Source organism: Phaethon aethereus, assembly GCF_964289735.1.
Source record: "Phaethon aethereus genome assembly, chromosome: Z".
NCBI classification, from domain to species: Eukaryota; Metazoa; Chordata; class Aves; order Phaethontiformes; family Phaethontidae; genus Phaethon; species Phaethon aethereus.
The window spans coordinates 17,564,268-17,577,181 of NC_138577.1; the positions used below are offsets into that span (position 1 = coordinate 17,564,268).

General features: G+C 41.7%; 2 protein-coding genes across 2 annotated transcripts; both read left to right on the forward strand.

The window, feature by feature from the left end:
- Window positions 1–541: 541 nt before the first annotated feature.
- RIMOC1 (RAB7A interacting MON1-CCZ1 complex subunit 1) lies at window positions 542–5,308 on the forward strand. The gene is made up of 6 exons (XM_082013785.1): window positions 542–1,372; window positions 1,943–2,043; window positions 2,443–2,589; window positions 2,979–3,110; window positions 3,318–3,432; window positions 4,992–5,308. Exons 1-6 carry the CDS (start codon window positions 1,258–1,260, stop codon window positions 5,279–5,281), a joined length of 900 nt encoding a protein of 299 aa, XP_081869911.1. The 5' UTR covers window positions 542–1,257; the 3' UTR covers window positions 5,282–5,308.
- A 264-nt stretch (window positions 5,309–5,572) lies between these two features.
- On the forward strand, window positions 5,573–12,596 carry FBXO4 (F-box protein 4). The gene is made up of 7 exons (XM_082013783.1): window positions 5,573–5,759; window positions 5,880–6,115; window positions 8,256–8,476; window positions 9,477–9,552; window positions 10,057–10,235; window positions 11,157–11,332; window positions 12,403–12,596. The coding sequence occupies exons 1-7, from the start codon at window positions 5,580–5,582 to the stop codon at window positions 12,490–12,492; spliced, it is 1,158 nt and encodes a 385-aa protein (XP_081869909.1). The 5' UTR covers window positions 5,573–5,579; the 3' UTR covers window positions 12,493–12,596.
- The last annotated feature ends 318 nt before the right edge of the window (window positions 12,597–12,914 follow it).

Here is a 12,914-nt window from a genome sequence, read left to right on the forward strand (position 1 = left end):
CAACCACTTCCCTGGGCAGCCTGTTCCAATGCTTGAAAACCCTTTTGGTGATGAAATATTTCCTAATACCAAATTTAAACCTTCCCTGGTGAAAATTGAGGCCATTTCCTCTTGTTCTGTCACTGGGTACTTGGGAGAAGAGACCAACACCCACCTCATCACAACCTCCTTTCAGGTAGTTGTGGAGAGCGATAAGGTCTCCCCTCAGCCTCCTCTTCTCCACACTGAACAACCCCAGTTCCCTCAGCCGCTCCTCATAAGACTTGTTCTCCAGAGCCCTCCCCAGCTTTGTTGCCATTCTTTGGACACGCTCCAGCACCTCAATGTCCTTCTTGTAGTGAGGGGCCCAAAACTGAACACAGGATTCGAGGTGCAGCCTCACCAGTGCCGAGTACAGGGGCACAATCACTTCCCTGCTCCTGCTGGCCACACTATTCCTGATACAGGCCAGGACGCTGTTGGCCGCCTTGGCCACCTGACGATCAGCCCCTTATTTTAACATTTGTAGCACCTTCTATTTTACCAGCTTGGTATTGACAGAAACACATTGCTTCCATCTCAGCCACTGATGAGAAAGGTCAAAATCAGATTTCACTGTATATTTAAGGAAACGCTGGATAACAATTTCTGGGAAAAATTCATTGCACATACATCTAGCTTTCTAAACAGATACAGCTAAAATAAGCTGCAGCAGTGGCTGAAGCACAGGATACCACTTCCTTTACCAGATGAGTCATCACACAACCATTTTGGACTTTTGTTTTGTTTGGGTTTTTTTGTTTAGTTGTTTTGTTTTGTTTTGTTTTTTACAAGAGACAACTTGAAAGCTGGATGACATCTCCTTTGCTGTGAAGGGCTGACCCACCTGCCCACTTGACTAGTTACGAAGAAAGCAACACAAAAGCAAGCTGGGGAGGCCGGGGTGCTGCTCGTCCTCTCCTGCCGCCTTGGCCCGCTGCCAGGCGAGGCCAACAAGGCCCCACCGCCGCCGCGGTGGCGGCAGGCCCCGCCGGCAGGAGAGGGGAGTGCAGCCGCGGCGCCGGCGGGCAGCGGTCCCCGCTCCGCCGGAGCCTGCCCCACGCAGCCCCACTGGCGGCCGCCCCCCACCTCGTACCGCACCACCGGGGAGGCGCGGCCATCCCCAGCGCCCGCGGACCCGGCGCGGCTGCCGCGCCTGCGCGCCTACCCCCGCCCCGGCGACGCCCGCCCCAGCGGCCGCCCCGAACCGCTGCCGCGTCGCGGTGACGGGCGGCGGCGATGGCGGAGGCGCAGGCGGGGGGCGCCGAGGCGGGGGGCGCCGAGTCCGCGCTGCGGCCGCGGCTGGCGGCTCTGGGCCGGCGGCTGGCGGTGCCGAGGGGAGCGGGCGGCGACGGTGAGGGGCCGCAGGAGGGAGGGGACGGGGCCGGGCCCTTGCCCGGCGCTCCCGCGGGCCCGCTCCGCCCTTCGCCGCCGCCGCGCCGCGGGGAAGCAGACACCGCAGCGTCGCGGGAGCGGGCCTGGAGGCCTGGAGCCCCGGCCGCGGGGCGGCGGGGGGGCTCCGCTTCGCCCTCCTCCAGAAAGAGAGTTGCCCCAGGAGCGGTGCGGCTGTGCCGGCCAAGCCTCCCTCCGGCGCTCCCTCTGCAGACTCTGTGGAGCAGGGCGGCTGAGGCCGCGAGTGTGTACCCGGGCCTTAGCAAGGGGCGCTCTTGGTGTGCGGCCTCTTTGCAGGCCGAGTGTGTGGCATGGGTGTTGAAACATCAGACGGTAACCACGAATGCCCTTGATCCAGTCGTGAGAGGTGTAGTCGAACTGGACAACGGGCCTGTTTCAGTGCTGTATCGTCCAGCAGCTCTTGTAGGTGCCTCAAAGGTGGATAAAACCCTATGAAGTGAAAGGGGAAAGTAAGCAATGCTGTTGCTGCGTGCTTGTTCGGTGCTAAGGAAGCGTTGTGTTCTTCCTTCAGATACCTTCTTAGCAAAGGGCTCTGCTACTCTGGACAAATTGAAGGACCTCTGTAATGAAGGGAAAGAACATCCTTCCGTGCTTTTGCAGCTCTATACACAGGTAGTCTATTTAAAGCGCTAAGAACTCCCTTTAAAGAAAATCTGCTGTGTAGGTTACGGGAGAGGGTTGGGTGTAGGAAAGAGGGTATAGCAGAAAGGGGTCTCTGTTACTCGCTGTGTGCGGTGAACATCCATGAAGTGTAGTGCTGCTTTTCTCCGTGTTGGAACATAGAGTCGCTAATAATTGTGCTGGCATTGTAAGGACAGGAATGGTTTTGAGTTTACCTTCACTGTCAGCAATCTTACCATAGCTACAACTTGCAACTTTTGTAAACTAAAGGTTAAAAATTAGTTTAAAATTGTAATGTTTTATAAACTGTAACAAGTTTGTTACTGCATACCACCATTTGATTATTTTGCTGGTAACATTTTTACATTGTGTCTCTTATTGTTTCCATAGGCTGTCTTAGACATTACATATTTTGAGGAAACCCAGCTTGTGGATGAAGATTTTGCAGAAGAATCTTCCTTGCAGAAAGTTAAAGAACTTGTTTGTATTCTTTCAGAACCTGAAGAGTTAATGAGGGAATGCAACATAAATGAAGAAGTAAGTACTAATGTTATTCAGCCCAAGAATTAATAATTTAATTTTTAAAAATAAAAAATCTGGAACAGGGTATTAGTATTTGTATTTTCGATGGGCAGAATTTAAGATATTTTGAAAAATTTTCAAGACTTATTTGTATTTAAATAGTGATTCCTGAAAATATTTTTTTAAATTACTTGTTGCATGCTCAGAACTTTTCTTGGTAACATTTCATGATTCTGTGTGCTTTTGGCAGTTTAAATCCAAAGTATTAGGTTTGTGTTTGTGACTGTTGTTAAGTACAGCCTCTAAAGTTAAGAGACTTACACTGTTCACATGTGTGAGTGTGTATATGAGTAGTTCAGATGGTTTACTTTTGGGTTAGCCCAGTTTGTTGAATTTTATTTCAGCCCATCAATGTCCTTGGTGCAGAGTTGTTAGAATGTCTTTACTGGAGAAAAGGAGCCCTGATTTACATGTATTGTCACACAGCAAAAGAAAGGAGTAAATGGCTACAAGAAAACATTGCCATATTTAAGAAGGTAAAGGAGATTAAAAAGTTCTATGGGCATGTGAGTACAGTTTTAAAGTTTGACTCTTCGCTTTTAAAATACAGCTTTTTTTTTCTTTCTTTTTAAATAGTGGTTTGGGAAATTCATAGCAAAGAAGTATTTCTGGCCATCATTAAATTAATCAGAACTTACCTAAAAGTTTTTTTTTCTCCCCCCTCATTTTTTAACTGTACTCAGTGTCTTAATGATGGAGTTCATTACTTGATGAAGATGCTTAGCTTTAGATGCCCTCTTCAGCTAAATGAAGATGTCTTACTTCAAGATAAAGACACAGCTAGATTACTCAGCGAAGGTAAAAAAAACAACCAACAACTCCAAAAACCCCACAGCCCTCTCCTCTTAATAATTGCTCCACTTTATTAAATGCTTTATTGTGTAATTTTGTTGTTTGACTTCATTTGTGTTCAAAACCTGTCACTTTTTAGAAAAAAAACTAAAATAGATGAGGTGGATAAGCAGGCAGCAGTGCTCTCCCCCTCACTCCCCTTTGTTTTTGACTCATGCATTTTAGGACGTGGCAGCACTCATTTTCTCTGTTTTTGAGTTCACTGGAGTAAAGTGAACTGAGACAATGGTTGTTTTATGCACAGCATGTGTGTTTTACAACAATCCAAGTGTCCACTGACAACTGTTGAAAGCACAAATATGACTGCAGAGGGTGCTTGACAATCCCATGTTAGTCTTCCTGTTTAGATCTAAGAGAACACAGATAGGAACACAGAATTACTGACTTCACACAGGTAGGAAGTACATTTAGAATTGGTTAGATTTGGCAAACACTCTCTCTGCCTCCACTTTATGTAGCTTTATGTAAGTTGCATTACTATAGTACATTTACATGAGGATCTGAGGCTGCATCAGTGTGGTGCAGGTAGAGTGATATAGCAGGAGGGGGTTTGTAAGGTAAAACAGCTGGTGCTGAGGACATGGAATCACAGAATAATTGGGGTTGGAAGGGACCTCTAAAGGTCATCTAGTCATCTAGTCCAACCCCTCTGCAATCAGCAGGGACATCTTCAACTAGATCAGGTTGCTCAGAGCCCCATCTATCCTGACCTGGAATGTTTCCAGGGATGGGACATCTACCACCTCTCTGCAGCCTGTGCCAGTGTTTCACCACCCTCATTGTGAAAAATTTCTTCCTTATGTCTAGTCTAAAATTACCCTCTTTTAGTTTAAAACCATTATCCACATGATGCCCATGTTGTACACATGCAAAACTAGCTCTACTCTGGCTATGGGGGGGCATGGAGCACCTTCTTGCTTAATTTCATCTGAAAGAAACGTTGCTCCTGTTCAGCTCCACAATACAAAACCAAGTTCAGTAACTGATTTGTAATTTTATTTAGCAGGATTTTTCTTTTCAGTGACCGTGGACAAGTATGTCGTGCTTTATTCAAATACTAAAGCTGCTGCTGATTAACTTGAGTTATGACGATGCTCAAATGGCATCTTCTTTTACACTTGAATTGTGGTAGGCACAGAAGCATTCTGAAATAAAGATGCATAATCATGCCTGCACTTAATGGATTGTAAAGAAATACTGAAATTCTCTAAGATAAATAGGCAAACACAATTATCAGAATAATATTTATATGGCAATCTTAAAGATTTTAGTGTTATGGAGGGGCAAAATGAGCAAAGCCTTGATTCAGGTTCTTCTCTGGGCAGTGCCAATCATCTCATGCTTAAAATTTGGGGGTTTTTGGTGTACCCTTCAAATAGGCTTGTACTGCCCTTTTGGATTTTTTTTCTGAAAAATTTTGGGGTTAACAAGCTGTGTACTTGTATTGTACTTGTACACTTGTATTGTACACAACAGTAAGTACTTGATCTAAATTATTTTTGCAGGAGTATTTAGCGACACTCACTTACTGGCGATGATGTACAGCGGAGAAATGTGCTACTGGGGACTGCAACACTGCGGAGAAGGGAAGCAGGAAAGACTTGAGACCGTAGATTCAGTCTCTACCAGTGACTTGGTCTGCAGATCACAGAGTATGTCGCTGGATTTCCGAGAAACGGGCAAAAAGATGTTAACGAAGTATGTGGCTGTGTGTGAGGGACCTTTAAAAGGCCAAGGGTGGAACACAACAACTGCAAAAGAGATGTTGTATTACTTTCTGAAAAGCCACAACTGAAAAACTCTGATTTGGTTGTGCTGGGAAGAAATCTTGTATGTGAAGAGCACGCTGAGGGAGGTGGTCTCTCTGCTTCAGTGTCTGACCATTCTTATCAAAATGTATACTTGCGTTGCATTAAAAACATGCATTCAAAGAACTCCTGGAATACAGGTCCAAAGTCTAATCAAGTATTTTTAGGGGGGTAAAAAAAAAAAAAAAAATCCTCTACGGTGCCAGAGCTGTCCCTTCTCTCCGCTCCGCCTTCCCTGGCGCCGGCGTACTGGGACCGGACGGGCGGTGGCGGGGTTGAGGCATAATGGCGTACGGGGGAAGGGAGGAGCGGGGCAGTTTGGAGGCCGCTGTGCGGGATCGATTCCGCATCTTCCGGGAGCGCTGGGCGCGGGGGATCCGCGAACGCGGCGGTACCGCCGCGTTCGCGGATCCCCCGCGCCCAGCGCACCCGGAGGATGAGGTGAGCGCTTTGCAGGCGCTGCCGGTGAGTGGGGCCCGGTCGGGGGGGGGGTGTGGGGGGTGTGTGTTCAATTCGTCATCCCACCTTCTGCATCTTCACTGTTAAGTCCTGGGTCGTTAAACTGCTGCTCTTGATGGTTTTCAGATTGACGTACAGTTGAACATCATGTCCTTCCTCTCGCCACAAGATTTGTGCCATTTGGGAAGTACGAGTTGTTACTGGAGGGCAGCTGTGCAAGATCCATTGTTGTGGAGGTATTTTCTCCTGAGGGATCTCCCCTTCTGGACATCTGTTGATTGGAAATCACTCCCAGATGTGGAGATTTTTAATAAAGCCTTTTCAGAGGTCAGCGACAATGCGCTGTACGATTACATGTCAGTGTAAGTATCTTCCTATTCTCTTACATGACTTACAGTCTCTCTACAGCAGCAATATTGTTGTATATGGACCCCTGGGAGCAGGTCCAGTGGAGGCCACAACAATGATCAGAGAGGTGGAACACCTCTCTGTGAGGACAGGCTGAGAGAGTGGATGTTGTTGAGCCTGGAGAAGAGAAGGCTCCAGGCAGACCTTATTGCAGCCCTCCAGTCCTTAAAGGGGGCTTAGAAGAAAGATGGGGACAGAATAGGGCCTGTTGTGATAGGACAAGGGGTAATGGTTTTAAACTAAAAGAGGGTGGATTTAGACTAAATATAAAAGGAAGAGATTTTTTATGGTGAAACACTGGCACAGGTTGCCCAGAGAGGTGGTAGATGCCCCATCCCTGGAAACATTCCAGGTCACGTTGGACGGGGCTCTGAGCAACCTGATCTAGTTGAAGATGTCCCTGCTGATTGCAGGATTGTTGGACTGGATGGCCTCTAAAGGTCCCTTCCAACTCCAAACTATTCTATGAACATTCACCCCACAGGTATGTTTCATATTTACAGCAGTAAAGCTGTGCTGTAAGCCAATGATTAATATTTGATGTGTCTCAAGTCCATTGTTTATTTTGGAAAGACAATTTCCTGTTGTTTGACAGTTTGGTCAGCTCTTTCTTTTTAGAATTCAACAACAATGTAAAAAAATGTAAAAAAGTCAACAGTAACATTCTTTTTGTAAACTGTATGCCTACTACGCCACAGAAATACAGTCATCTCAGAAGCTGTGCATACTGTTGATCTTGATAAAAATGTGTTTTTCATTCTCGGTATAATGACAAATTATTTCTTATTTTAATAAAAGTACTAAAAAATTTTCAAACTACAGCAAATGGAATGAATCTTCTTTTTTTTTCATCTTACCTTTAAGTCCTAGGGAAAAAAAAGGGTTTTTTTGAATCTGCACAGAATAACAAGTAGTATTGCTTTAGCTCTGGTGGTCAAAGGCTGTAAGACAAAGACTGTGGTTTCAGCTACTATACTTGAAAAGCATAATAACTCTTGTAATGTGTTCAGATGACTGAGAAGAACTCTTAAGAGAAGCAGATTTTTCTGTGTTTCTGTTTTTAAACTTCATTTCATTCCCTTATTTGCAGTATTTTTTTTTCCCAAATGTTAGATTTTGTGCAGGTGCTTTTCCAAAGGTTATTTCATGAAACTGTTACTTCATGATAAGTGCAGTGATCTCTGCAATCTCTGTGCCCTTTACTCCCACTTTATAGATAGGAAAGATGCACGCAGAATTTCAAGTGCGAAATATCTACTGATTTGGAACATAGGGTTTAAATCTCTTTGGGTCTCAACACTTCAGAGCATCACCTATTTGAAACCAGTTGTCACTGATCTCTATTGTGTCTGTGAGCACTTAACGGTTTTGCTCATCTCAACTGAAGCATCTCAGTTTGGGTGTAGAGGAGCACACAGTTAATGTTTCCTTGAGGAAATTTGTCCAGCAGCAGCCTACTATGACCACAGAAGCAAAGACTGAAGCTGCTTCTCTAGGATGTATGTCATTTCTATGACTGACTTCTTTCCCTTGATGACCAGTCTTTTCATGCCTTCTAGCTTCTGCCTCAAATGAGCACATAAGCGTGCAGACAACACCTGTCTCCTTTCACAACATGTGTTCTCTGTGCCTACAGGGGAAATGGTCCTTTTTAGGTGGAGTTACCTGTTTCATAGTTAGTAAACACAAAAGCAGACTAATTAAGGTTTGGAATGCACTCAGAAGTCTTGTATTTTTTCTATTGTATGTGATTCGTCAGCTATGATGTTTCATCAATATGGTGTGTTCAGGAAGGGTGGCGGAATTTGTAATTTTATTTTTATTTATTTTTTAAGGTTAAACTAAAGGATCTGTAGATAGAAGTGTACTAAGGTCCAAAAAGTCAGTATTTGGACTTCGAAGGCACAGAGGCCTTTACCTGCTTTGTACTGGTGCTTGAAACCATTAGTTTGGAACTCTGTAATTTTTGACCTGTGCTTGAGTTGTACCAGTAGCAAAGCATGAGAAGTGTGGGACCTAAATCAATATATGTTTTTTGATTAATACCTCTTTTGTATTTTGTGTTTAATTTCTAGTTGCGTCTATTTTACACAGATATAAAAAAAGCTGTCCTCAGAGTAGAAGAAATCTGAAATCAAGCCGTCCCCGGTATGGGGCTGTGACTTCCTTTTTGCAATCACTGGTCACTCAGGCAGAGCCTCGCTTTGCTATGTTTGGGCCAGGTTTGGAAGAGCTGGACGACTCTTTAGTGCAAAAGATGATGACATGCCCAGAAATTCTACTAGTAGCTGGCCTACCTCAGAGACAAATTCATGGTAATGCTGGTTTTGGTTTTTGGCTCTTTTATTTTGTAAACAGATATAACACAAAAAACATTGGGGAGAAATGGAGAAAAGGGATGATTTTTCTCCCCTTGAAAGTCAATAGCATAATGGTTAAAAAAAAAGTATTTTCTCTCTTTGAATTTATTCAGAAGGATAAATGCAATGAACATTTGAGATAAAGTTATAGCTGCAGTGAATTTATGATTATATTTGCACAGTGTCAGAGGGATCATTTTGCTCCTTGTACTTCTATTTTGATCCTAAATTCCATGTCATGCCTGCTGTTGTAATGGATAAATGCAGACAGGACTTTCTTCAGATACTGCTTGTGGTAAGTGGCTAAAAAACACACTTATTTTTTATACAGGATGTCAAGACCAATCCTTTATATGACTCAGTCTTGTGGTGTCAAATTGTGTAAATTTTGTTTAGAAGAGTTGTAGGAGCAGGTGAAGGATTTTTCTCAATGTTTAAAAACAAATTTCACTTCAGTCCAAACCAGAGACAAAAATTTACTACTTTTTAATTAATATTTATTTCAGCACAACAGAATTTGAATAATTAAATTGTATTTATAGAAAGTGTGAAAATAGGACTTCTTAGTGTTTTTATCTTTTTTCTCTCTTAAGTCCTTTTCAATGCAGCTTGTCATAAACAGGGTAGAGCCTTTGCTATGCCAGTTTCAGCTAATAAACGCAAGTCTACCTCCTCTCTGACTTAGGTTTCTAGGTTCAAGTCTAAGTATCAGAAACATAGAGATGCCTCCTTGTTCCTTTTAATACTGTTGAATTGATTTTAATTAAATTAATAGTCCCATGCATTAGAGCATGTATAAAATTTAATTGTGAAACAGTAAATAGGCTACCCCTAACAGCAACAGCTAGGCTTGGATATCTTCATTTTATAGCACCATTGGAATTTTTGGCCTACCACTTAATTGTATTCAGTGACCAAATAGTTGTAGTCTCATATATTCTTTTTTTCTCTTTAGGAATTGGATCAGGAGTCAGTTTTCAGTTTAATAACAATCAAAAATTCAATATTCTGACATTGTATTCAACCACCAGGTAAGATTTTTTCTCCACCAAAAAAATACAATTTCTCGGTTATTTAATACTTTTCCTCATGTTTTTGTCATGTGATTTTTATGTGTGCATTCACATCCATGGATATCCCTTATGAACTGAAGCTTTAATGCATATCTTCACTTTTTCTTTCTTTCTCCAACCACTATATTTTCACGTGGGAATAATAAACCTTTTCCAAACCTCATACATAGCAAATGTGTATGACAAATACATAGCAGGTGCTTCTATCCCTCTTGATACCTTGATTGATTCCCTTTTGTAACACTACATTAAACTCATCATGGGGTGTATTTTCATATGCATCTTCCAGATTGCTAACCATCTGTGTGTATACACTAGAAAAGAAACAGGAGGATGTGGCAAGAAATTAAACTGTTTTTCTGGATCAGGCCATTTTCCTGTCCCTTTCCTGTCCTGCCTAGACTCTCAAAATTTTTGTATTCTCAACTAACCTGACTACTGAAATATTGAAATATCTTTCAGTGTGGAAAGGAGGAGAGCAAGAGCAGAGCAAGCTGTTGCTGTGAATAAGATGTTCTACCAAGAGAACAGCATAGTAGGGAATCAGCAAGCCGTGCACTACAGTGTAATAGCTCAAGTGAGAAAGGTGTGCGAAGTAGTTGATGGATTCATTTATGTTGCTAATGCAGAAGCTCATAAAAGTAAGGGATTTCTCTTTATTTTACTTATTTATATTTTGTGAATGATTGAAATGTCATAAAAGATTGCAAAGAACATGCAATACATCAAAATCCATGTTCTGATTCTTTCAAAATCTTCTTCATTAAGTACTATTTCTTCACGGCTTATCCCGTCTAGGAGGTCCCCTATTGTAGACACCGTCCCTCATCTCTCTTTGACAAGTTTTGTCCCCTTCTTTTGTTTATGGCAGATACTGATATGGTTGTTATCTAAATTACATGTGGGAATTTATCTGTATTTTAAAAAAACCAAAACAAAACAAAGAAGAACCCTGGGCATGGGTAAGAGAAGAAGCCTGAAATGCATCAGTGGTGGAGTTAATAGCCTGGAAACAGAACCTTCACCAGGAAAACTGCAGTAAAAAGTGCAATTAGTCCAAATCAGGATAGTCCTATAAGAGGATAATCCAAATACTTGTTATGGTAATTGTTATTACATTCATTAACTTTAAATGGAGGGAAAGGGCTAGCTCAGAAAAAAAGAGGGTAAAAAAAAAAATGAAGGGATATACTAAGGAGAAAAGCACCATCAGTAGGGAAGGGCTCCTGACTATAGAGTGCGTGAGTATTTCTTTATGGTTTGTTGCAATTTTGATCTCTGTGAGGTACTTGGAAAAAGCTCTGATGTAAAGGACTGGAATAGGCTGCCTATAGAGTCAGTGGAGATTTAAATAACATCCAAGTGTGACGGGAACATCTGTGTGACATGAATGCATATGATCCAGCCTTGTGATAAGCAAAACTAGATAATCTGGCCATGTCCCTTCCAGCCCTCTGTTTCCTCACCTCTGAAATCTTAAATATTTGAAAAGTAAAAAAAAAACAAGTTCTCCTTGGGATTTGCATGTATTTAGTACTCATATATTAAAAATTATTTCTTAGAGCATGATCGTCAAGAGGAACTGGCTCGTATTTTGGCAATGATTGATCCAGCCCTCGGGCCTCCGAACAGACCTCTACTAGTTTTGTCTTGTGTCTCTCACATTGATGTGAAAAGAATTCCCTGTGTTTACATGGCACATCAGTTGCAACTAAATCTGCTACATCAGCCCTGGATGGTACTTGCTTTTAAACCGTTATTTTCTATTTATCTGTGGCTTTAATTTAGGCTTATGGTAGTTCCTCAACTGTACCTACCTAAGCAAGTGTGTAACTTTTAATACTAGTACGTGAGCTCTCCACTTAAGTGAAGAATTTAGTTTCTCTAGTCATCCAAGACGAAGCATTAGCCTATCTGAAGATAGGGGAGCTAAGTGGCTTGCCCAGGAACACACAAGAAAACTTCAGGTGGAGCCAGAATGTAAGGAGGGACTAAATGCTGGTCTTGAAGGGTGTAAGGAAGTTTCAGTTAATTTAAATCTCAATTTCCTGAGTCATGACTGAAGGCCTTGGACACAAGGTAGATTTTTCTGCCATTTTCAGGAGACTGTTAATTGTCACTTGCTTGACATGATGTATTGAGTTTTTGACATATCATTAGGTAAATCACTAGGTAAAAACCTAGCATGTGAAGTCCTGAACCTGTTCTTTTATGCTTGTCAAGCACAGTATGTATCAGAATGGCTCAGCCACACAAAATCTATTTTTGGTGATGTGTAGCCGAAGAATTAATACTTAAATCATAAAAATGAAAATCCTGATTTGAGATAATTCCTTTGTTTTCATAAGGAAAATGTTTACAGGCTTTAAAAAAACTTAACATTTATAATAGCTACTTTATAATATATTACAAAATCTGAGAATTAATAATCTGCATTGAATTCTAAAGCTAGCAGCATTTTTGCTTTAAGAGTTACAAGAAGAATTTTCAAATAGATTCTCATGTGTAAAGTAAGTATAGTGTTCCAGAATACCTGGTGGAACGATTGAAATAAAATTTGCCTTGATACTAAGAATGCAAGGTTTTCTTAATGGGTCGTATAATTCATTCTTGTAAAAATCAATGTTTTCTTTTTGTACCTTACTCTTAAGAAACATTTTTTGTCTAAGGGACCTTTAAACCAGTGGTAAAAATTTAGATTTGGTATGAGTATTTCTGACTTTAAGGATAGACATGGAGTGATGCTAAAATACTGTTAGATCCTGTTACCTGTTGTCTGTAATATATTGGCTTTTTTTATTTTTACAGGTGCAGGACACTGTAGCTGCAACTTTAGCTGGATTGCTAAATGGAATTGAGTGGCTCCTGGAAGAAGCAAATTGTAAAAATGCACAATAATGGAAATGTGCATTGTTTTACTGTATAGCGACTTTGGTGTTTTGCAGTGCAGATGAAGTGAGAATCTTGTCCTGACAGAGCACTGTCATAAGGGAGATTTAAAAGACAAAACTGCATATATTTCCCTGCACATACTTTAATAATTAACATTCTTCCAACTGTAGTCCTGAATTAGAAGTACAAGTAGGACTGCCTGGATTCCATCAGCTAATGAAGAAGTGATTTTGGGGAGCAATCTGGGTGTTTTAATTTTTTTCTTTCTTTCTTTCAAGCTGGGGCCTTTAGGGTGCAATTTTTTCTCAGTATATCTGATAATCTAATCTCTTTTGTAAGTATACCTAACAATAGGTTTGTTTATCAGCAGAGCCCTGTGGCACACATCACACATTTAGTAAGTATATTCAGTGGAGATCTTGACAGTA